This window comes from Mustelus asterias, chromosome 19 (assembly GCF_964213995.1).
Source record: "Mustelus asterias chromosome 19, sMusAst1.hap1.1, whole genome shotgun sequence".
In the NCBI taxonomy this organism is placed as follows: domain Eukaryota; kingdom Metazoa; phylum Chordata; class Chondrichthyes; order Carcharhiniformes; family Triakidae; genus Mustelus; species Mustelus asterias.
Genome location: NC_135819.1, coordinates 330,806 through 358,158, shown reverse-complemented (window position 1 = coordinate 358,158; position 27,353 = coordinate 330,806). Strand labels below are relative to the sequence as shown.

At 47.9% G+C, this 27,353-nt stretch overlaps 1 protein-coding gene across 1 annotated transcript in view; it reads left to right on the top strand.

Moving 5' to 3' along the window:
- map2k7 (mitogen-activated protein kinase kinase 7) overlaps window positions 1–25,604 on the top strand; it is an 81,788-nt gene extending 56,184 nt beyond the window's left edge. Inside the window, exons 8-11 of the mRNA XM_078234819.1 lie at window positions 6,203–6,345; window positions 14,782–14,827; window positions 18,802–18,935; window positions 19,489–25,604. Coding sequence (XP_078090945.1) covers window positions 6,203–6,345; window positions 14,782–14,827; window positions 18,802–18,935; window positions 19,489–19,540 — 375 coding nt within the window. The 3' untranslated portion in view covers window positions 19,541–25,604. The remainder of the gene's footprint in view (window positions 1–6,202; window positions 6,346–14,781; window positions 14,828–18,801; window positions 18,936–19,488) is intronic.
- The last annotated feature ends 1,749 nt before the right edge of the window (window positions 25,605–27,353 follow it).

The window sequence follows — 27,353 nt, the reverse complement described above, 5'->3', positions numbered from 1 at the left end:
ATTCACACCGCACTTACGCACTCACTGATATTCTCACTAACCGCACTGACACACTCACTGATATTCACACCGCACTGACACACTCACTGATATTCTCACTAACCGCACTGACACACTCACTGATATTCACACCGCACTGACGCACTCGCTGATATTCTCACTGCACTGACACACTCGCTGATATTCACACCGCACTGACACACCCGCTGATATGCTCACCGCACTGACACACTCGCTGATATTCACACCGCACAGACACACTCGCTGATATTCACACCGCACTGACACACTCGCTGATATTCTCACCGCACTGACACACTCGCTGATATTCTCACCGCACTGACACACTCGCTGATATTCTCACTGACCGCACTGACACACTCGCTGATATTCACACCGCACTGACACACTCGCTGATATTCTCACTAACCGCACTGACACACTCACTGATATTCTCACTGCACTGACACACTCACTGATATTCACACCGCACTGACACACTCGCTGATATTCTCACCGCACTGACACACTCGCTGATATTCTCACTGACCGCACTGACACACTCGCTGATATTCACACCGCACTGACACACTCGCTGATATTCTCACTAACCGCACTGACACACTCACTGATATTCTCACCGCACTGACACACTCGCTGATATTCTCACTGACCGCACTGACACACTCGCTGATATTCACACCGCACTGACACACTCACTGATATTCTCACCGCACTGACACACTCGCTGATATTCTCACCGCACTGACACACTCGCTGATATTCTCACTGACCGCACTGACACACTCGCTGATATTCACACCGCACTGACACACTCGCTGATATTCTCACTAACCGCACTGACACACTCACTGATATTCTCACTGCACTGACACACTCACTGATATTCACACCGCACTGACACACTCGCTGATATTCTCACCGCACTGACACACTCGCTGATATTCTCACCGCACTGACACACTCGCTGATATTCTCACTGACCGCACTGACACACTCGCTGATATTCACACCGCACTGACACACTCGCTGATATTCTCACTAACCGCACTGACACACTCACTGATATTCACACCGCACTGACACACTCACTGATATTCTCACTAACCGCACTGACACACTCACTGACATTCACACCGCACTGACACACTCACTGATATTCTCACCGCACTGACACACTCGCTGATATTCACACCGCACTGACACACTCACTGATATTCACACCGCACTGACACACTCACTGATATTCACACCGCACTGACACACTCACTGATATTCTCACTAACCGCACTGACACACTCACTGATATTCTCACCGCACTGACGCACTCGCTGATATTCTCACTGCACTGACACACTCACTGATATTCACACCGCACTGACACACTCACTGATATTCACACCGCACTGACACAGTCGCTGATATTCTCACTGCACTGACACACTCGCTGATATTCACACCGCACTTACGCACTCACTGATATTCTCACTAACCGCACTGACACACTCACTGATATTCACACCGCACTTACGCACTCACTGATATTCTCACTAACCGCACTGACACACTCACTGATATTCACACCGCACTGACACACTCACTGATATTCTCACTAACCGCACTGACACACTCACTGATATTCACACCGCACTGACGCACTCGCTGATATTCTCACTGCACTGACACACTCGCTGATATTCACACCGCACTGACACACCCGCTGATATGCTCACCGCACTGACACACTCGCTGATATTCACACCGCACAGACACACTCGCTGATATTCACACCGCACTGACACACTCGCTGATATTCTCACCGCACTGACACACTCACTGATATTCTCACCGCACTGACACACTCACTGATATTCACACCGCAATGACACACTCGCTGATATTCTCACCGCACTGACACACTCACTGATATTCTCACTGCACTGACACACTCACTGATATTCACACCGCACTGACACACTCACTGATATTCTCACTAACCGCACTGACACACTCACTGATATTCACACCGCACTGACACACTCACTGATATTCTCACCGCACTGACACACTCGCTGATATTCTCACCGCACTGACACACTCGCTGATATTCTCACCGCACTGACGCACTCGCTGATATTCTCAACGCTCTGACACACTCGCTGATATTCACACCGCACTGACACTTCCGCTGATATTCACACCGCACTGACACACTCACTGATATTCTCACTCACCGCACTGACACACTCACTGATATTCTCACCGCACTGACACACTCACTGATATTCTCACTGCACTGACACACTCACTGATATTCACACCGCACTGACACACTCGCTGATATTCACACCGCACTGACACACTCGCTGATATTCTCACTAACCGCACTGACACATTCACTGATATTCTCACCGCACTGACACACTCACTGATATTCTCACCGCACTGACACACTCGCTGATATTCACACCGCACTGACACACTCGCTGATATTCTCACCGCACTGACACACTCACTGATATTCACACCGCACTGACACACTCACTGATATTCACACCGCACTGACACACTCGCTGATATTCACACCGCACTGACACACTCACTGATATTCACACCGCACTGACACACACGCTGATATTCTCACCGCACTGACACACTCGCTGATATTCACACCGCACTGACACACTCGCTGATATTCTCACTAACCGCACTGACACACTCACTGATATTCACATCGCACTGACACACTCGCTGATATTCTCACCGCACTGACACACTCGCTGATATTCTCACTGACCGCACTGACACACACGCTGATATTCACACTGCACTGACACACTCGCTGATATTCTCACTAACCGCACTGACACACTCACTGATATTCACACCGCACTGACACACTCGCTGATATTCTCACCGCACTGACATACTCGCTGATATTCACACCGCACTGACGCACTCGCTGATATTCTCACTAACCGCACTGACACACTCGCTGATATTCACACCGCACTGACACACTCACTGATATTCTCACCGCACTGACACACTCGCTGATATTCTCACCGCACTGACACACTCGCTGATATTCTCACTGACCGCACTGACACACTCGCTGATATTCACACCGCACTGACACACTCGCTGATATTCTCACTAACCGCACTGACACACTCACTGATATTCTCACTGCACTGACACACTCACTGATATTCACACCGCACTGACACACTCGCTGATATTCTCACCGCACTGACACACTCGCTGATATTCTCACTGACCGCACTGACACACTCGCTGATATTCACACCGCACTGACACACTCGCTGATATTCACACCGCACTGACACACTCGCTGATATTCTCACTAACCGCACTGACACACTCACTGATATTCTCACCGCACTGACACACTCGCTGATATTCTCACTGACCGCACTGACACACTCGCTGATATTCACACCGCACTGACACACTCACTGATATTCTCACCGCACTGACACACTCGCTGATATTCTCACCGCACTGACACACTCGCTGATATTCTCACTGACCGCACTGACACACTCGCTGATATTCACACCGCACTGACACACTCGCTGATATTCTCACTAACCGCACTGACACACTCACTGATATTCTCACTGCACTTACACACTCACTGATATTCACACCGCACTGACACACTCGCTGATATTCACACCGCACTGACACACTCGCTGATATTCACACCGCACTGACACACTCGCTGATATTCACACCGCACTGACACACTCGCTGATATTCACACCGCACTGACACACTCGCTGATATTCACACCGCACTGACACACTCGCTGATATTCTCACTAACCGCACTGACACACTCACTTATATTCTCACTGCACTGACACACTCACTGATATTCACACCGCACTGACACACTCGCTGATATTCTCACCGCACTGGCACACTCGCTGATATTCACACCGCACTGACACACTCGCTGATATTCACACCGCACTGACACACTCGCTGATATTCACACCGCACTGACACACTCGCTGATATTCACACCGCACTGACACACTCGCTGATATTCACACCGCACTGACACACTCGCTGATATTCTCACCGCACTGACACACTCGCTGATATTCACACCGCACTGACACACTCGCTGATATTCACACCGCACTGACACACTCACTGATATTCACACCGCACTGACACACTCACTGATATTCACACCGCACTGACACACTCGCTGATATTCTCACCGCACTGACACACTCACTGATATTCACACCGCACTGACACACTCGCTGATATTCTCACTGACCGCACTGACACACTCGCTGATATTCACACCGCACTGACACACTCACTGATATTCTCACCGCACTGACACACTCGCTGATATTCTCACCGCACTGACACACTCGCTGATATTCTCACTGACCGCACTGACACACTCGCTGATATTCACACCGCACTGACACACTCGCTGATATTCTCACTAACCGCACTGACACACTCACTGATATTCTCACTGCACTGACACACTCACTGATATTCACACCGCACTGACACACTCGCTGATATTCTCACCGCACTGACACACTCGCTGATATTCACACCGCACTGACACACTCGCTGATATTCACACCGCACTGACACACTCGCTGATATTCACACCGCACTGACACACTCGCAGATATTCACACCGCACTGACACACTCGCTGATATTCACACCGCACTGACACACTCGCTGATATTCTCACTAACCGCACTGACACACTCACTGATATTCTCACTGCACTGACACACTCACTGATATTCACACCGCACTGACACACTCGCTGATATTCTCACCGCACTGACACACTCGCTGATATTCACACCGCACTGACACACTCGCTGATATTCACACCGCACTGACACACTCGCTGATATTCACACCGCACTGACACACTCGCTGATATTCACACCGCACTGACACACACGCTGATATTCTCACCGCACTGACACACTCGCTGATATTCACACCGCACTGACACACTCGCTGATATTCACACCGCACTGACACAGTCACTGATATTCACACCGCACTGACACACTCACTGATATTCACACCGCACTGACACACTCGCTGATATTCTCACCGCACTGACACACTCACTGATATTCACACCGCACTGACACACTCGCTGATATTCACACCGCACTGACACACTCGCTGATATTCACACCGCACTGACACACTCACTGATATTCACACCGCACTGACACACTCGCTGATATTCACACCGCACTGACACACTCGCTGATATTCACACCGCACTGACACACTCGCTGATATTCACACCACACTGACACACTCGCTGATATTCACACCGCACTGACACAGTCGCTGATATTCACACCGCACTGACACACTCGCTGATATTCACACCGCACTGACACACTCGCTGATATTCACACCGCACTGACACACTCGCTGATATTCACACCGCACTGACACACTCGCTGATATTCACACCGCACTGACACACTCGCTGATATTCTCACCGCACTGACACACTCGCTGATATTCACACCGCACTGACACACTCGCTGATATTCACACCGCACTGACACACTCGCTGATATTCACACCGCACTGACACACTCGCTGATATTCACACCGCACTGACACACTCGCTGATATTCACACCGCACTGACACACTCGCTGATATTCACACCGCACTGACACACTCGCTGATATTCACACCGCACTGACACACTCGCTGATATTCACACCGCACTGACACACTCGCTGATATTCACACCGCACTGACACACTCGCTGATATTGACACCGCACTGACACAGTCAGTGATTGCCCTCCGCCCTCATTGCGACTGTGTGGTCAGATCAGTTTTCTATAGTTTAAACTTTGAGGATGATTTGTATTTTGCATTTGAAAACGCTGGGCGGAATTTTACCTGTACGTCCGCCCGAGCTTCGTACGATTCCTCCCGAGGCCAACCAAGAATGCCGTTCTTTTAGCCTTGCCCACCCCCGGAACCGGGGTGGACGTGCCGGCAAAATTCCTGCCTCTGTGTCTGCATTGGAGTGAGCCCTGTTTCTGTGTAGTCAGGTGTGGAGTGAGGTTTGAGCATTACTCTGCGTGCTAACCCAACTCTCTGACTGTTTACAGGTCGAACTCGCGACGGGGCAGTTTCCATATAAGAATTGTAAAACAGACTTTGAGGTTTTAACCAAGGTGCTGCAGGAAGATCCTCCACTGCTTCCACAAAGCATGGGATTCTCAATGGACTTCCAGTCGTTTGTTAAAGATTGGTGAGTAAAACCTGGGAATAACGGCAACGTGGAAAAAATTGTTCTTTAAATTTGAGTTTATTTTTTTAGAATTGATCATTTTTCTACATTTCCCTGACTTAATGGAGAGCAAACTGTCTCCTTTGGGATTAACAATCGGATTTCATACACATGGCTTCTCAGAGCATGGAAAGAAAGACCTTCCATGTACCCAATGCTTGCCAGCCAGTGATGTACCTTGTAATGTCATCCCTTCTGTAGCCTCAAAAATGTTTTCTTTAATTAATTTATGCACGTCACAAGTCGGCTTACATTAACACTGCAATGAAGTTACTGTGAAAATCCCCTGGTCGCCACACTCCAGCGCCTGTTCGGGTTACACTGAGGGAGAATTTAGCACGGCCAATGCACCCTAACCGCACGTCATATAATTCAAGATGGCGCTGGAACGAGGCAACTTCTTGCAAGCTGTGCCCAGCATACCTTCTAATTCTATCTTTTACTCTCATTCTAAAACTTCATTTTCACTCTTTTAAACTCTCTAACAATGGACGGACCTCCCTTGCATTAAGTTGATCTTTCTCTACACCCTAGCTATGACTGTAACACTACATTCCGCACTCTCTCCTTTCCTTCTCGATGAATAGTATGCTTTGTCTGTATAGCGCGCAAGAAAATACTTTTCACTGTATGTTAATACATGTAACAATAATAAATCAAAGTCTTTCGGACTGTGCTTCCACAGGGAGAACGTGCAAACTCCACACAGACAGTGACCCAAGCTGGGAATCAAACCCGGGTCCCTGGCACTGTGAGGCAACAATGCTAACCACTGTGCCATCATGGCAGCCACATAAATACAGTGGCTACAAGAGCAAGTCAGAGGTAGGAATACTGCGCTATGTAACTCACCTCCTAACTCCCCAAAGCCTGTCCACCATCTACAAAGCACAAGTCAGGAGTGTGATGGAATACTCCCCACCTGCCTGGATGGGTGCAGCTCCAACAACACTCAAGAAGCTCGACACCATCCAGGACAAAGTAGCCCCGCTTGATTGGCACCACATCCACAAACATTCACTCCCTCCACCACCAACGCTCAGTAGCAGCAGTGTGTACCATCTACAAGATGCACTGCAGCAACTCACCAAAGATCCTTAGACAGCACCTTCCAAACCCACAACCACTTCCATCTAGAAGGACAAGGGCAGCACACACATGAGAATACCACCACCTGCAAGTTCCCCTCCAAGCCACTCACCACCCTGACTTGGAAATATATCGGCCGTTCCTTCGCAGTCACTGGATCAAAATCCTGGAATTCCCTCCCTAACGGCATTGTGGGTCAACCCACAGCACGTGGACTGCAGCGATTCAAGAAGGCAGCTCACCATCACCTTCTCAAGGGGCAACTAGGGATGGGCAATAAATGCTGGCCCAGCCAGAGACGCCCATGTCCCACGAATGAATAAAAAAAATATTGCCCACACTCCTAAAAACCGCAGTATGTTAATGGGCAGATAACCTACTTTTTGTGATATTGGATGAGGGATAAATATTGACCAGGGCACAAGGGATAACTCCCCCTGCTCTCCTTCAAAAACATACTCTGGAATCTTTTACATCCATCCAAGCAATCAGGCAATCACTCGAGCTTCATTGGTAAAGTGGTACCTCTGACAGTGTAGCACTCCCCTCGGTACGCCACTTGAGCATGAGCCTTGATTTTTATGTTCAAGTCCTGGAGTGGGATTTGAACCCTGAACCTTCTGATTCCAAAGCAAAGATGCTACCGCCTGAGGCAGACCAGACATTGGAAAGACATGTGGTCCGTGGAACTGAACCAGTGATCTAGGTATCAAGAGTGAGCTCTGGTGCAACATGATTCAATTGTCGATACAAGTTTTATTTCATCGTAACTTTGGAAAAGGGAGTTGGATAAATATTTGGAGGGGAATAATTTGGAGCCTGATTTAAAAATAAGAGCAAGGAAGCGGGACTAATTCGATAGCTCTGTCAAAGGGCTCTCTTTCACAGACGCAATGTGCTAAATGAAGTCTTTCTGTGCTGTAAGATTCTACATGAAACACCATGTCCTGACTCAAATTCCTTGTGTGCCTCAATTCCTCCTCCCTACAAAGCTGTAGGGATTAGTTCCCTAATCCAACAATCTCTTGCCAACTTTATCAGGGTACAGTTTGTGCTGAAAATGTGGCGGTAACTGTACTGCGCATTCAAAGCATCTCGCCACAGCTGCACTTAACAGAGATCACTGCCTCAAATAGCCTCTTCTGTATAATTCGGGCTTTTGTCCTGCTTCACAGGGACCCCAGAGATGAATTTTACTCTAGAAGGCCGACTTGTATTAAATTTTGAGACTTTTTTCGCAGCTACTTCTCCCATACGCGGTTGTTTCAGTGATCTTTGGTGGGCAGCACAGTGGTTAGCACTGCTGCCTCACAGCACCAGGGACCTGGGTTCGATTCCCTGCTTGGGTCATTGTCTGTGTGGAGTCTGCACGTTCTCCCCGTGTCTGCGTGGGTTTCCTCCGGGTGCTCCGGTTTCCTCCCAGAGTCTGAAAGACGTGCTGAACAGGCGTTGGAGTGTTGCAACTAGGGGAATTTCACAGTAATTTCATTGCAGTGTTAACGTAAGCCTACTTGTGACTAATAAATAAACTTTACTTTACTTTTACTTTACTTCAGTATTTGCTCCCTGTCAACAGCACTGTGACCATATTTGGCACAATACCGAATCTGTGATGAAAATAAACCCCGTGTTTAGCTTTTGGAATATCTCATGGACCCCACATCATGCCCTTTTTCCCAACGTGACTTCACTTGGGTAATAAATGCTGGCCTAGCCAGCGACGCCCATGTCCCATGAATGAATAAAAAAAATATTGCCCACACTCCTAAAAACCGCAGTATGTTAATGGGCAGATAACCTACTTTTTGTGATATTGGATGAGGGATAAATATTGACCAGGGCACAAGGGATAACTCCCCCTGCTCTCCTTCAAAAACATACTCTGGAATCTTTTACATCCATCCAAGCAATCAGGCAATCACTCGAGCTTCATTGGTAAAGTGGTACCTCTGACAGTGTAGCACTCCCCTCGGTACGCCACTTGAACAAGAGCCTTGATTTTTATATTCAAGTCCTGGAGTGGGATTTGAACCCTGAACCTTCTGATTCCAAAGCAAAGATGCTACCGCCTGAGGCAGGCCAGACATTGGAAAGACATGTGGTCCTTGAATGTCTCAGACCTTTGTGTGTAAATTGGGGTAAAGAGTTGTGATGATGGGGAAAGAAGGGGCGTGGGGGGAGCTGTCAGGGGCAGAGGGATGGTTAGAGAGCTGTCGAACACGTGTTTGGGTGGGGAGGCGAGTTGGGGGGGATAGTTAAGGCTTCTGATAAAAGTGAAGACTCACTTTTTTTGTAACCAGGCTGTGGCTGACACAGCAGTGTAGCCTTTGAGAAATGATTAAGCTACACCCACCCAACAAGAGAGGGAAAACAACACTCCGCGGGTCTGTGCAGCTTCCAGTCCGAGCTCCCACCTGCCATTGTTGCCTCGGAGTTCGCAACCCCAAAATCCTGGTCCCGAACACCCCCTGTCCAGAAACTATGGAGAACGATGGAATTAAAACCATGAGTATCACAGAAAATTCTTACCATGCAGAAGGAGGCCATTCGGCCCATCATGTCTGCACTGGCTCTCCAAACGAACATCATGACTTTGTGTCATTCACCGGCCTGCTCCCCGTACCCCTGCACAATGTTTCTATTCAACTCGTATCTAATGCCCTTGTGAATGCCTCCATTGAACCTTCGTAGTGCTGCTCCTTCATCAAGGAACGGCGCTCCGAAAGCTCGTGATTCCAAATAAACTTGTTGGACTTTAAAGTTAAAGTTTATTAGTCACAAGTAAGGCTTACATTAACACTGCCATGAAGTTAATGTGAAAATCCCCTAGTCGCCACACTCCAGCGCCTGTTCGGGTCAACGCACCCTAACCAGCACGTCTTTCAGACTGTGGGAGGAAACCGGAGCACCCGGAGGAAACCCACGCAGACACGGGGAGAACGTGCAGACTCCGCACAGACAGTGACCCAAGCTGGGAATCGAACCCGGGTCCCTGGCGCTGTGAGGCAGCAGTGCTAACCACTGTGCCGCCCATATCACTTATATCGTAGTTTAGTACAGCAATTGATAACTATTTTCCACCCTGTTTGTTAAGATTACTAGCTGCTGTAATTATGTTGTGTGACTGCCGCATGCATTACAGTCCTGATTAGCAGCTGAATCCTATCGGGTAATGTAGAGTGGCGTTTTTCTGCCCCCTTCCAAAGGCATTGGGGATATAAGATTATGGCCGGGTTCAAGGGATTTGAAAATAAATTTTGAAAAGTTGTAAAAGTCATGGAAATCTCCAGAACAAGCCCAAGTCATTGTAAAACCATTGGAATTTACAAAGATACTTTTACTGACTTTGGGCAGAATTCCAGACATTTCCAATGTTTTCCCAACATCCACTTTCCCCACCTCTTGGTAATCGTTTGCTTCACCTGACTGGAGTCCATGATGAGTTCTGTTCTTGACTGGTCCTCCTGAACTGATGCTGCACGTCTATAGTTGCAACCCACTCGCTCCGATCGTTTGCCTGAGACCCATCAACGTGGAAAAATCATTGCTCCCCCTGCCCCACTCACTCCTCACCTCTCCCGGATCTGCCTTTCTAGTTTTCCTGCAGACTTTGTTCCCTTTCAAATTGGCTCCTCATCCTGATGAGATCGTGGCAGCTGCTGTCCAGATGCTCACCCACATTTAAAACTCTGCCTGTTCGCAAGCAGCAACACTACCAGCCCTGACGAGCATCATGCTCAAGGAAGGAAGCCCATACAAAGCAAAGTCTATTTAATTGCTGTCACAATTAGGTTTACATTAACACTGCAATGAAATTACTGTGAAAATCCCCTAGTCGCCACACCCCGGCGCCTGTTCGGGTACACTGAGGGAGAATTTAGCACAGCCAATCCACCTAACCACACGTCTTTCGGACTGTGGGAGGAAACCGGAGTACCCGGAGAAAACCCACGCAGACACGGGGAGAACGTGCAGACTCCGCACAGGCAGTGACCCAAGGGAATCGAATCTGGGTCCCTGGCGCTGAGAGACGGCAGTGTGAACGACTGTGCCACCGAGCCGTCCATACGTTAGAAATAAATTCCATTCCATCTCAATTTACTGCTTCTGTCCCAATAGTCACTGGGTAAAATTGTCCAGAAGGCTGAAATTGTTGTTTCTGCTTGTCTGACTGCAGATTTACTGCTCCGTCCCCCCCGTACAGCTTGGGGATCTGGAATATGCTCTGACTAATGGAGCAACTACTTTTTATCTTTGAGCTCCAACCATTTTGACTCCCTATCCCATTCTCTGCCTACACCATTCCTTTCTACAACTTGTATTCCACCTTTCCCCAGAATGGTCAGTCCACCTTCTCTCTCATCTCCTCCCACTGGGAGGCGATGGCCTAGTGGTATTATCGCTAGACTATTAATCCAGAAACTCAACTAATGTTCTGGAGACATAGGTTCGAATCCCACCACGGCAGATGGTGGAATTTGAATTCAATAAAAAATATCTGGAATTAAGAATCTACTGATGACCATGAAACCCTTGTCGGAAAAACCCATCTGGTTCACTAATGTCCTTTAGGGAAGGAAATCTGCCGTCCTTACCCAGTCTAGCCTACATGTGACTCCAGAGCCACAGCAATGTGGTTGACTCTCAACTCCGGCAACTAGGGATGGGCAATAAATACTGGCCCAGCCAGCGACGCCCATGTCCCACGAATGAATTTAAAAAACACAGACGTGTTATATCGTCACTGCTTATTTTCCGTTCTTGTCTAGATGCCAACTAGGTTTTTGGATGTCGCAATTAAGTCTTCTTGTAACGCAGAAGCCAAGAGATGTCACGGATCCTGGAAATTTGAAATGTAAAAAACTGGAAATTCTTAGCAGGGCTGACAGTTCCTGCGGCCAGATATTGATGGCTCTCTCTCCACAAATGGTGCCTTCCTCCAAACGAATTCCTGTTTATGTCCCACATTGCAAGACTTACATTTGAACTTTGTGACTTGCTTATGAGCACAGCTCATTCTCCCTATGATTTTGTTGCTTTTAGGAACCCAGTCGTTTCTCCATTTATAACATGTCCATTAGATTTTATTCCATGGCTTAATGCCCCTCTTGCTGAATTAACGTAAATATTATTCTCCTCTATTTCGCCTTTCTCGATTAACTGATCCAGGTTGGTTTGATTTTCTCATCTTTCCCTTCCTTATCTTACTCATTATATGCTTGCTTCAAAGTTTTCCTAGTATATTCCCCTGCCCCCTGCTCAGATACCGCCGGCCTTTGAGGAATAGTTCCTAATCCATCTGGGAGCTTCTGCGGATGCCCAGGAAAGTCTTACCTCCTTCCTGGTACCCCACCTTCATCCGAGTTGATTTCCCAGGCACAGGAACAAAATACTGGAATCACAAAATATTGGACAGACAGCATCGGCAAAGAGAGAAACCCGGTGAACATTGTAGAGCTTCTGGCCAAAACCACACCCTTCTCCCATTCTGGCACATAGGTTTATAAAATGATGAAGGGGATAGATCGAGTGAACGTTCAAAGACTATTTCCTCGGGTGGATGGAGCTATTACAAGGGGGCATAACTATAGGGTTCATGGTGGGAGATATAGGAAGGATATCAGAGGTAGGTTCTTCACGCAGAGAGTGGTTGGGGTGTGGAATGGACTGCCTGCAGTGATAGTGGAGTCAGACACTTTAGGATCATTTAAGCGGTTATTGGATAGGCACATGGAGCACACCAGGATGGTAGGGAGTGGGATAGCTTGATCTTGGTTTCAGATGAAGGTCGGCACAACATCGTGGGCCGAAGGGCCTGTTCTGTGCTGTACTGTTCTATGTTCTATGTTCTAAGATGGTGAGGTATCCTGAGGTCAGCACCTGTGACCCAAGTCCACCTGGAACCCCAGGTTCAGTGTGTCCAAATTCATTCATTTCCAATAGACATACATAGAAACTAGAAGAAGGAGGAGGCCATTCGAGCCTGCTCCGCCATTCATTATGATCATGGCTAATCATCAAATTCAGTTCCCCCTTTCCCACCATATCCCTTGATCCCTATAACCCCAAAAGCCATATCTAATTTCTTCTTCTAGTCTCAACTACTTTCTGTGGGAGTGAATTCCACACATTCACCACCCTCTGAGTGAAGAAATTTCTCCTCCCCTCAGTTCTAAAAGGTTTATCCTTTATCCTCAAACTATGACCCCTAGTTCTGGACTCCCTCACCATTGGGAACATTCTTCCTGAATCCACCCTGTCTAACCCTGTTAGAATTTTATAAGTTTCTATGGGATCCCCTCTCACTCTTCTAAGCTCTGATGAATATAATCCTAACCGACTTAATCTCTCCTCCCATAACAGACCTGCCATCCCAGGAATCAGCCTGGTAAACCTTTGCAATATTCCCCCAGAGAAAGAACATCCTTCCTCAGATAAGGAAACCAAAACTGCACACAATTCTCCAGGGGTGGTCCCACTAACGCCCTATACAATTGCAGCAAAACATCCCAATCCCTATACTGAAATCCTCTTGCTATGAAGGCCAACACACCAATTGCCTTCTTTATTGCCTACTGTACCTGCGCGCTTACTTTCAGCGACTGATGCATGAGGACACCAAGGTCTCGCTGAGTATCCACCCCTCTCAATTTACGCCCATTCAAATAATAATCTGCCTTCCTGTTATTGCTACTGAAGTGGATAACCTTGCAATTATCCACATTATACTGCATCTGCCATGCAAATGCCCACTGACTCAGCCTGTCCAAATCATGCTGAAGCATCTCTGCATCCTCCCCACAGCTCACCCTCCAACCTAATTTTGTATCATCTGCAAATTTGGAGATAGTACATTTAGTTTACTTGTCCAAATTATGAATCTGTAATGTGAACAGTTGGGGTCCTAGCAAAGATCCCTGTGGAATCCCACGAGTCACTGACTGCCAGTTGGGAAAAGACCCATTTATTCCAACTTTTTGCTTCCTATCTGCCATCCAGCTTTCTATCCATCTCCAGACACTATCCGCACTTTAACTTTACATAGTAATCTGCTTTGTGTGAGACCTTGTCAAAAGTCTTCTGAAAGTCTAAATAAACCACATCCACTGGTTCTCCCTGGTCAACTCTACTAGTTACATCCTCAATGAATTCCAGTAGATTTATCAAGCACAACTTCCCTTTCTTTCATAAATCCAGCCACAGAGTTTTATCCCAATCTGTGCTGCTTTGGGCTTGGGTCCACTCAGGTGTGTTTTAAATTTTAGTTTATCTTCTAATACCTCTCTCTCTCTTCTCTCATCCCACTAGCCTTACAAAGGATCACAGGAAGAGACCAAAATACAACAAATTGCTTGTAAGTATCCTGGCGTGATATTGTACAATGGGAACAGCTTGCGTTTTTAAACAACAAACTTCTCCAGCCTCCCTTTCCCACCACTTGTTCATGTTGTAAAATGTTGTAGAGTTTGCTGGCATTTTTTAAAGTTTAAAGTTTATTTATTCGTCACAAGTAAGGCTTACATTAACATTGCAATGAAGTTACTGTGAAAATCCCCTAGTCGCCACAGTCCGGCGCCTGTTCGGGTCAATGCACCCTAACCAGCACGTCTTTCAGAATGTGGGAGGAAACCGGAGCACCCGGAGGAAACCCACACAGACACGGGGAGAACGTGCAAACTCCACACAGACAGTGACCCAAGCCGGGAATCGAACCCGTGAGGCAGCAGTGCTAACTACTGTGCCACCGTGCCACCCACCGGCATTGGCCCTGCTCCAGCCACTCATGCTAAGAGGTGGGTGATGAACAGCAAGTGCCAAGCCTGCATTGCAGTCGATCAGTTCTGCTGGCTGATTGCGGTGTGTCCAGGCCTGTTTTCTCAGACAGTTGGTTTCTCTTCAACAAGGGAAAGAATGCCACTTGCCCTGATTAATAGGGCAGTCTAAGTAGGCCAGATGAAGCTGACCTCAATCTAACTAGCTCCAGTGTAAGAGCATAAAAAGGAAACCAGGAGCTTGACTATTTGATTGAGGAAGGAAGCTGAAATTGTACCTTCTATACGTGTGCAGCGACTGCAGAATGTGGGAGCTCCGAGACATCAGTGTGATCTAGGGCAAACATCTGCACTGAGCATCTGCACTCAACTTAACTGAGCTGATGTCCAAGCAGCAGACACTGACCAGGGAGGGGACACATTGTTCCTGGAGGCAGTCGCACCCCTAAGGATATAGGCCACTCTGACTCAAGTGAAGGGGCCAAATGTATGATGCTGATTTGGGCCTGGATAAGATGTCCTTTCGGAAAATCGGTGCAGACTTGATACGCCCAATAGCCTCCTGTATTGTAGGGATTCTATAGTTCTGATGCCTGGAATGTGGGGGGTTATCTTATGAGGAAAGTTTGGACAGGTTGGACCTGTTTAAAAGAATGAGGTGTGATCTTATTGATGAGGTGTGAGAATGAGGTGTGATCTTATTGAAACACAAAAGATCCTGAGGGGACTTGACATGAAGGATGCTAAAGGGATGTTTCTTATTGTGGGAGAGACTAGAACCAGGGGACACAGTTTAAAAATCCCATTTAAGTGGAAATGAGTGGGATAGCTTTCCCTGAGGGTTATGAGTCTGTGGAACTCTCTTCCCCATTGGCCAGTGGACGCACGGCTCAAATATCTTTAAGCAGAGCAAGGTAGATTCTTGATTAACAAGGGGGTGAAAGGTTATCGGGGGGTCGGTGGGACTGTGGGATTGAGGTTCCAATCAGATCAGCCATGATCGTATTGGTATGGGGGAGCAGGCTCGAGGGGCTGAGTGGCCTACTGCTGCTCACAGGATCTACAGTGCAGAAGGAGGCCATTTGGCCCATCGAGCCTACACCGACCACAATCCCACCCAGGCCCAATCCCGCAAACCCACCCATTTACCCTGCTAATCCCCCTGACATTAGGGTCAATTTAGCATGGCCAATCAACCTAACCTGCACATCTTCTGACTGTGGGAGGAAGGTTGATTGGCCTGTAATACGGTGACCAGAACAGTACACAGTATATTAGCTGCAGTCAGATTAGTATTGTGCGAGCTTAGCCCTCCCAGTCCAATAGCCTCCTCCATGACCAATAAAGTTTTAAAGCTTTTTTTTAAAGTTTATTTATTAGTGTCACAAGTAGGCTTACATTAACACTGCAGTGAAGTTACTGTGAAAATCCCCTCGTCGACACACTCCACTGCCTGTTCGGGTACACTGAGGGAGAATTTAGCATGGCCAATGCACCCTAACCAGCCACATCTTTCGGACTGTGGGAGGAAACCGGAGCACCTGGAGGAAACCCACGCAGACACAGGGAGAATGTGCAGACTCTGCACAGACAGTGACCCAAGCCGGGAATGGAACCCGGGTCCCTGGCGCTGTGAGGCAGCAGCGCTAATCACTGTGCCGCCCAATGCTCCTAATCTCACCGTGCTCCTAATTTGTATGTTCATATATCCTTATGTTTTTACATTAAATGGAAGGAGACTTGGGTAATTAGAGATTAGGTTAACAATGGGAATTTGGCAAGGATACCAAGTCAGTATATATTCCCAGAAGAGATGTAGAGTGTGTCAATAACTGGGGACCTGTGGATGGTAGATATGGTCATATTTGAATTTTTTTTAGATTGGCAATCGCGGGGTTAATAACGTAGGAAGTTGGGCCCAATATATCGAAGAGAAGGACGCTGCCACCATAGAACTTGGGAAGACTGAGGGAATATGAGAGCAAAATGACTAAAACATAAAGGAGAGTTAAAATATTGATGTAGGCACGTTGTCAGGGATAGGATGGTGTGTGTGATGTTGGGGCATGATAACATGAAGGCAGTGCGAGTAAGAGGGGACAGGTTTACAAACTTAGGACTGCTGCATTTACAAGGTAGATTTTAGGGTTGTGTAGCCTCCCCAGTGGGAAGTGTAAGACAGATAATGGGGATTATTATTTGATATGGGATATTACTTGGAGAATTAATAAACCCATGGACCCGATTGGTCATCAGTGTCTGCTCTAAAGCTGCTAGGTTGTCTATTCTGAGACATGTTTTGGTATCAGCCTCAGTGTGAAATCGTTTCAGTTATCCCACTTCAGCCTCCCCACACTTCTTCCCTGGTGCACTACCTCCTGCTGCTGTCTCACTTCCCTAACTCCACAACGCACGTTCTTATCTGATCTTTCAATGGCCCAGTACGTCCACGCCCAGTAACGGCTCCCTCTGGGAGCAGCATAGCACACTGCCTGTCATCATGGTGTTAATCCTATGGTGGTGTTTATTGTAGCTCGCAGGCATATTAATATGACCAGCTGTACACTGCAATAGTTCCCATCTTATCTCATTCGGTTTGTCTGGAGAAACTTTACAGCCCAATAAAACATTCTCAAAATATCTCCAAAACAGAAATCAGACATTTCTATTTGACTCCGGCCATTAGCTTGTTTTGTTTTATTGGCTTCTTTCCCTTAAACTCCAAAGAAATCATTCCCATTGTGCCTGAGCTTTTCATTGTGAAAGTATCCCAGCTCCAGATAGCAATTCCCATCACATCTATTTGACAGTTGTTAATGTGCCTATTGTAAAACCTATTCTTGCAGGTTTCAATATCAATCTTAATGTGGAATTATTTCATACAGCCCCTCGCTCACACACACACGCGCCCACCCCCACCCCTACCGCCACCCCCACCCCTCCCCTCCCCACCCCCCCACCCACCCCAGGTCCTATCCCAATAACTCTGTTCATTTACCATGGCTAATCCCCCTAACCTACACATTTATAGACACTAAGGGGCAGTTTAGCACGGCCAATGCACCTAACACACACATCTTTCGGACTGTGGGAGGAAACCGGAGCACCCGGAGGAAACCCACGCAGACACAGGGAGAGCGTGCAGACTCCGCACAGACAGTGACCCAAGGCAGGAATTGAACCCGGGTCCCTGGCGCTGTGAGGCAGCAGTGCTAACCACCGTGCTGCAGTTATCATACTTTGGTTACACCCAAATGTCTCTAAATATCAGCATTTAGAAGTTTCAGACCTTTTTAAAACAAAATCCATCTTTTTATTCTCACTCTACCAAAGTGAATAACCTCTCAGTTCCCCACCTGATACGTGCCGCCCCCTAGGAGCAGGTGCAGGGTAGTAGTTGTGTTCTTTGGGAAGGGCCTGTTGGAGTGGAGATTCACAGCGATGTTATCCAGAATGGGGGTTTGCATGAATATCGAGGTTTAAAGTGCTGACCTTTGCTGCGTTCTAATGCTCTTTGACTTTCCCACACTAATGTTTCCCTGTTCCGTCACTGCAGGAACACAATTTCATCAAACGCTACGAGACATTAGAAGTGGACGTGGCTTCGTGGTTTAAAGAAGTCATGGCAAAGACTGAATCCCCCCGCTCCAGCAGTATCCTTAGCCAACAACACCTCCCCATCTTCTCCAGGTAGCCAGCAGTGCAACAAATGGACAATGCGGGGGAAGGGGGCAAATCGGCAAGTCACCGGCAACACCCGTGTCATCAGTCAAAGCTCCTGAGGCCTGAGAATTGTACATAGCCTATCCATGGTCTTTCTGTCCAGTGTTGTGATCTTTTTTTAATGAACTCAGGAGTACCGGGGAGTGGGGGGGGGAGGTGTTGTGCTTGGAAGAGCAAAATAAGGAAGGGTGTCACCCGCCACACCACGGACTGAGGGTTTGTCTCTTTGCCACTGTGAACACCTGACATGCTGCCGTTAACCTCTGACCTCCCCTTTCACCTTTCCTCACAGGATAGATGGTCACTGCACGCTGCTGAGGAATTGCAAGTTTATATAGTGTTTAAATATTACCGGGTTATGCACTGTGATCAAGGAAAGCAAAGGATTTTACCTAATTTATTAAATATGAAAGTGTAGCTGATGTGAATTCTCATTGTATTAGTGTGCAGGCACCTGTGTTACTACAATAGTCTAGTGTGTTCCAAACGCATGATAAACTGCTGCTTTATTTTATTTCAGACTTTTAAAGCCTTCATGGAAAGGGTTCAGATCAGACAGGCTTGCAGAATGACTCTTAGCAGCGTAAGTCTGGCAGAATATACCAAACCAGTTTGCTTGGGTATTTTTTTCTCTCTCTCTCTCGTTTGTTGTTTTTGATGCAGTGTGTGACGATGCTCGCCCAGCGCCCCGTACTGACTGGGCGACAATGTCGGGACTTTCCAACGTTTTGCAAAAACAGCGTCGTGGCCAACTGCTGAGGCTGGGGGTGGGGGGGGGCGAAACCCTCAGCACTGCTGCAACCTGAAATGGTGCTGGCAATATCTTTATTCAAAGTCTGCATTGTTGATGCTGTACATACGGGTGCCAGTGTAACGTGCGGGGAGGGGGGGGGGGTGGGGTTGTGCCAGTGGCGCAGTTGCCACTGGTTTGCCTTGAGGTTGCTAATGCCAAGCTCGATGGGTGATTTATTTTTTAACCCTGGGTGGCAGGACGAGGAATAATTCTGAATCCAAGCAAAACTCTCTTTGATTTTTCTGCACTTGCCTCTTATTCACTGCCAGCATACACTACAGCTATCAGTGGTTCCTGGGTGCTTTCAGCAGCAGCTAGAGGGTGCCTTGTTGTTGTTTGAGAGGTTGCCCCGGGTCAGGGCAGCTGTACACAGCAGGCAGACCGGCTCCTGGCTGTGACCCATCTGGAGGACGCCTGGTTTTAGTCAGAGAAGTTGTGCAGAGTGATGGCGGGCTGCCACTGGTTTCGAACTCTCTGGGACAAGCTAAACCGTGGGCTGGTGCAGGGTGAGCAAGGATTCGGCCCCTGAGGTTGCCTGTCACATGGCTATAGCTGGCATTGGTCCATTCCATGCGCACTGGCGCAGGGAAAGCGAGGCATAGTACACAGCTGGCGACTCAGCTAGCTTTGGTCATGTGTTTTGAGGCTTGGTTAGCTTTAAGTTGGATCGCCTGGTCTTTAGTACGTTGCTGGCACATGGAAATCAAATCTTCATACTGAAGTACTGCTTTAATGAACTGGCTTGGGTTGGTTGCAATATCAGAGCAAGTCACGCCATTTATCGGAATCTTTACACTGAAGCCATCAAAGAGTTGCAAATTCTGACTTGTGTGAAAATACCAATCCCTTGGTATCCTTGCCAAGTGGCCTCTACACGTGGCGGTTAAATTGGGTTCCCGTCGTGGAGCCTGACCTGCGCCGAGATTTCCCAGTGACCGTTCCTGGTGGGCACGGGTACCCAGCTGGAGTGCCATTCTGCAGACACCCACCCATCCCCATTAAATTGACCCGTCTGCATCCGATGTTTCTAATCACAGTCGGTTCAACAAGAGAGGCTCCTTGCCCATCACCGGCATTCTCAACCCTCCTGTGCTTTTCCAAACGCAATCTTTACTCCACACTTGAGGTCGCTTCACCAAATAAATGTGATAATTTTTATTTATATGTTTTTTTTTTGAAGAGGGTAGTAAGGAAAGGGTAGAGCGTGTGAACAATGTCTGCTTCTCCTGGAGCCCGGTCGCTGAATAACCTAACTTTGATTTGGAATGAACAAAGGTCTGTGCTGATAGTTTGGGAATGGGAGTTAGCGTGTGACGGTTAGGCCACAGGACAATGTCCCAGTGAGAGCAATAGAGAAAGAGAGGGCAGGATGTATAGTTGGAAGATGAACCTTGCCGGGGATAGCTATTTGTGCTGGTGGTATCTTTTGGGAGCTTTAATTCTGCAGTGGCAGCACGCCTACCTAATCCATTAAGGGGCAGTGCTGCAAAACAGGACGAAGAACAGAGCATTGAGATGTTATTAAATGAAGCAGCTTTATTCCTGAGAGCAGATAAGGAACAGATAAGTTATAAGAATAAAGGACCGTAGCGAGAAATGCTTCTTAAATACACTATCGAGTTAATTAGACAGACAGTGAGTTTGTTTCAAGCAGCTGAACCAATGTCGAGCAGTGATTGCTCTCAGTGTCTCCAACCGTTAGCAGGTTTAGAGTCCTGGTGGATGAGGGGCACGGCCGGTTGGCGCATTTACTCCACACGCGCTGAGATACCGTCCATCCGTCGTTTCAAACACTGCACTGGGCAACATCAGGAGTTGGAATTGGGATTTCTCGGAATGCCGCTGTGCTGCTGCCTCGCAAGCTGGAAACCGGACATTGTCCTTTTTCAAACGTCTTCAGAATAACTTTGACTATTCCTCCATCAGCCAGTCTGTCAAGTATAAGTGAGACTGACCCCCCCCTCTCCCCCACCCTCCCTTCTGCCTTTCAACCTTCTCCACCTGGCTTTTAAAAATGACTCTGAATATTGGACAATCAGATGGGGATGCGTTTGGATAAATTGCATCACGTTCTCAGGGTGCCTGATAGGCAACTCGTGAAGTCCTTACTTACCAAAGGGTTCCGATCATCTGAAAAGCTTTGCTGACGTCCGACTTTGCATTATCTTCGCACCAGAGACTGGTCGTTACGATCTGAGTGACTGACCTGAGACTGTCTGATTATACGGGGAGGCGATGGTGGTATTATCGCTAGAATATTAATCCAGAAACTCGGCTAATGTTCTGGGGACCCAGGTTCGAATCCCACCACGGCAGATGGTGGAATTTGAATTCAATAAAAAATATCAGGAATTAAAAATTTACTGATGACCATGAAACCATTGTCGGAAAAACCCCATCTGGTTCATTAATGCCCTTTAGGGAAGGAAATCTGCTGTTCTTACCCGGTCTGGCCTACATGTGACTCCAGAGCCACAGCAATGTGGTTGACTCTCAACTGCCCTCCAAGGGCAACTAGGGATGGGCAATAAATACTGACCCAGCCAGCGATGCCCATGTCCCATAAATGATTTCTTTTTAAAAATCTGTCCAAAGCACGACTGAAGAGATGGCCAACAATGTGTAGAATCAACCAGAGATATTCAGTGTCCATAACATTCATTACAGGATCGTACAGTGACGGTTCAGGAGTGGAGACCTATCTACACCCCACACTCCAATCCTTGTTCTTCTAACACTGATGTGAGACACGCCAATGAGGTTCTGTATTCCAATAGAGGAGAAGCAATGGAAGCCAATTTAAGAATGTAAATGGCCGCCTAGTCCAAAAAACAACCAGAGAACAGATTGCAACGCCAGCGCGTGTCCATCATGTGTGGGAAGATTGTAGTAACAACAGAATAGCTGTGGACATTGTGGATCACGGAGTACATACAGGGAGTTTGAAACTGCAAGACTGCCCGCACTCTTCAGCCAAGAATACACGAACAACGTTCCACTTTTGTCCTGTTAATATTCTAAAAGTCTGTTCAGCACGAATTTAAACAATTCGGGTGAAGATGTATTTGAAACCCTTGCAGGATTCTTAACTTGAAGTGAGCAAGCCCTAGAAGCACGTTGGCGGAGGAAACTGGCAGAAATCTCTATGTGTTTTGTTGTTATGATACTGAACTGCTAGGTATTGTGTCTCTCCGAGTTGTCGGACACTGTTATTCCAGGCGGATCCTGGAGAATCCAAACTACAAAAGGTCATGAATCCATTGCGCAAACCAGCCTTCCATCCATTGACTCTGTCTACACTTCCCGCTGCCTCGGAAAAGCTGCCAGCATAATTAAGGACCACACGCACCCCGGACATTCTCTCTTCCATCTTTCATCGAGAAAAAGATACAAAAGTCTGAGGTCACGTACCAAACGACTCAAGAACAGCTTCTTCCCTGCTGCCATCAGACTTTTGAATGGACCTACCTTGCATTAAGTTGATCTTTCTCTACACTCTAGCTATGACTGTAACACTACATTCTGCACTTGTTTCCTTCTCTATGAACGGTATGCTTTGTCTGTATAGCGCGCAAGAAACAATACTTTTCACTGTATGCTAATACATCTGACAATAATAAATCACATCAAATGTGGTTGAATCTGAAATGGCAGTGAGATACTCCGTTCAAAAGGCAATTAGGGATGGGGCAATGAGTGCCCAGCCAGCGACGCCCATGTCCCATTGAAGAATAAAGAAAAGAATAACATTCATAATGAATCAGGGGTTCTGTTGAGAAACATCTTTCGATATTTGGGGTAGGAATTTCCACTAGTATTTGACCTCTCCCCCTCCCCTTTATGCCCTGGCCTTGGCACTGAGTTGGAATGAAGCTGCGATGCTCAGAACAGAACAGAGGCCACCTGGGTATCGAATCCACTGAGCAAATCTCAGAATTCACCAGCCGGACCACGGCCGACCTGATTCGATCTGTTTCATTTCTTTTGTGGTGCCATGTCCAGCCCCATTTAACATCATTTACTTTCACACAAAAGCGAGGGCGACATTGATACGAAATCAGAAATCGGTGGACATCAAGTGTAGTGTCTGTGCAGCTCCCACTGCTGTCACTCTCCAATCGAACCACGTCTTATCCTTACCCTTCCAGGATAGAGAAACTTCAGATTGCATCGAGCCCCTTTCAGCAACTTCAATCCGTAAACACTCTGACTGGCCTTATTAACACAAACACTTTGCTTTTCCGTGATGCCGTGGTTTCTTCACTTTTGTCGGATTTGAGAATTCAGTCAGAAGTGGCACCGATGTCCCCAGGGCTGGAGCTGAGCTTTGCGAAATAGCCCCAAGTAACAGTGCCGCATTCCGAGGCGCCGCACACCGAGATCCCTCATCCGTGTTGGGGGCATGCAGTCGGGGAACTGAGTCTTCTGAAGATGTGCTGCCTTGACATGTTCACCGTTCATGTTCAGACTTGTTCACACACAAGTGGGGATAGGCTTGCAGGTTCTTGCTGGGGGGGACGGGAGGGAGCGGCGAGCACGCAGCCTCAGAGGTAGCGTCCACATTGCGGGCTGGCTGATTTCCCAGCTCTGTGCCCCTGAGGTGGGGTCCTGCGTCACAGCCTTACTAGAGGGTAATGAGTGTTGGGAGCAAAGCTTCAGTCCAAGCCAGTGGGTCCGCACCAAGACTGAGCAGTCGATGCCTCTCTTACAAAGTTAAAGTTCGTTTATTTATTTAGTCACAAGTAAGGCTTGCATTAACGCTGCAATGAAGTTAAGGTTACAAAGCACTGCAAGATGAGGGGAAAGGTATGTGAGAGAGTTTGAGGAAGTGGGAAAGTATGAGAGTAGAGTTGGAGAGTACCATGGAGAGTAGAGGCCATGGTAGATAGGTGAAGGGTAGATAGTTGGCAATGTGATTCAGTGATGTTGTTCTCTCCCCTTCACACTATCCTGCACAGGACAATCCTAAATTACAAATCTATTTTCAAACATTCAGCTACCCCCATTCCCTCCTCCCCCCCCCCCCCCCCATTCCACACCTGTAATAGTGGTGAGATTTGTGGTCTTAGTATAACAGAATCGGAGGAAGAGACGCCAATGTTCCCCATTGAATATGTTTCAGTCATCCTCCCGTCTCCCCTTTGGTATTCTTTGTTTTTTCACACTCTGAACCCACACCCCTTCACTCCTCCCCCGCACCCCCCGTGAATCTGGAATGACTGCGTGAAGCGTTCCAGCAGGGTGAAGTCAGCAAGCCAAAAGCCATTTTCCCATCCAGCCTGGATCCTGATTTTTAACCGGGCCCCCTGAGGCGAGAGGTGTTCTGACAATAAGAAAGTGGTCAAACCTTTCCCGGGCCAGCTGGAAGAAAGCCTACCCTTTAGGGCCAATAAGAGAAGCAGAAAAAAAGGAACCAAAGGGGAAAAAAAAGACTTAAATGGAAGCTTTGATCTTATTGTGAATTATATTGCTTTAAAAATGCACCAGAAGCTGCATCTCGCCAAGTTGTTTGATTGATTGGAATTCCCTGCCACCTTTGTGAAGAAGAGAATTCTGGCCTTGCAAGGCCTTGAGAATAATGTCACTGTCACAGTGATTCTGTAAAGCTTTCAATGTTGACAAATGACTTTGTGCGATGTTAGTGTACAAACATGCTAATATAAGCACACCATGCACTTGTGTAGTAATATTGCGGTGTAGTTAGCACTACAGCGTGGCTTCAAAATCCAAATCATCATCCCTTACCATAGGCTCCCGACCGCCAATCTCCTGTTACTCTTGCCACATGTAATGGTGGGTGTGCGGGGGAGGCTGTGTATGGAGGGTGTGTGTGTGCTTGTGCGGGGGCGGGTGTGTGTGTGTGTGCGGGGGCGTATGTGTGTATGGGGGTGTGTGTGTTGGGGGGGTGTGCGGGGGCGGTGTGTGAGAGTCGGGGGGGTATGTGTATCGGGGGAGTGTGTGTGTGTGGGAGTGTGTGCGTTGGGAGTGTGTGTGCGTTGGGAGTGTGTGTGCGTTGGGAGTGTGTGTGCGTTGGGAGTGTGTGTGGGAGTGTGTGTGCGTTGGGAGTGTGTGCGTTGGGAGTGTGTGTGTGTGCGTTGGGAGTGTGTGTGTGGGGGAGGGTGTGTGGGGGTGTGTGTGTGAGGGAGGGTGTGTGGGGGAGGGTGTGTGGGGGAGGCTGTGAGGGAGGGTGTGTGGCGGGGGGCTGTGAGGGAGGGTGTGTGGCGGGGGGAGTGTGAGGGAGGGTGTGTGGGGGAGGCTGTGAGGGAGGGTGTGTGGCGGGGGGGGGCTGTGAGGGAGGGTGTGTGGCGGGGGGAGTGTGTGTGTGCGGAGGACTGGATCTCAGGTGGAATATTTAGCTATGCTTTGATTTAATTTGAATCCTCAGTGCTGAATGTGTTTTGCGGGTTCGAGTTGGCCAATAGTTTGTCAAATGCCGCCGCCTCATTAGTGAGGATATCTGTTTCTGCTCATATCTCTGCTGGATATTGCAACCACAAATAGATACTTGAAGGGAGCGGAACCATGTCGCTAGGGAAGTTCTGTTAGTCCATTTGAGTAAAATCAGGATGCCCTTCTTGTCACAAAGGGCAGTAGAGATGTAGAACCCCATTCCTTACAAAGCACTGTGGATGCTCGCAGCCATTTGGAACTTTCTAGACTGTATGGATCAAAGAATCATAGAATCCCTACAGTTCAGCAGAGGCTGTTCGGCCCATCGAGTCTGCACCGGGCTTTCTGACAGAGCATCTTTCCCAGGCCCTCTCCCCCCTGCCCAGTAACCCTATGCATTTACCGTGGCCAACCCACTTAACCTGTGCATCCTGGGACACTAAAGGGCAATTTATCATGGTCAGTCCTCCTAACCTGCATATCTTCGGAGTGTGGGAGGAAACCGGAGCACTCAGAGGAAACCCATGCAGACACGGGGAGAGCATGCATGCATCATTTGGAACTTCCTGGCGTGAAATTGATGGATTTTTGAAAGGTTGGGAGTGTGGAGCTGAGTTAAGATGCAGACCAGCATGGTCCTGTTAAATGGCGGAACAGACTTGAGGCTCTTGGTGGCCTGTCCCTCTTCCCCATCTTGCTATTGCCCCTGGATCAGTCTGTAGGCTGCAGCTGGAGTGACTGAACTTGGATGGTGGAGCAGAGGACCCGCTGATCCTCACACAGCTTTGGAAGTTCCTCTGGTTGCCAGGCCCCTGTTGAAAGAGCACTCTGTTCCCCACCTGAAGCCAGCGCAGCTTGGTGCAGGGCAGGCTGGGGACACGAGGAGGAGGATTGATGACTTTGCTGAGAATTCGCCCTTGAATTTGAGAAACGTTGTTTGGGGGAAAAAAAAACCTTCTGCTCCCACAGTCGCCAAACCGACAGGACAGTGTGACGTGTGGAATGTGGGCAGTTCTGGGTATGTTTCTGGCCAGTTTGACTGCATATTTGTTAGCCCTCTTGTGCTGGAGTGCACATCTGTGTGAACAGATGTTGACTGCAGTATGTTAATAGGCATTTTGCCCTCCATTAACGGTGTGTGTGTGTGTGCATGTATATATATATGTATGTACACACACACACACACACGTGGTGCCTTGGTT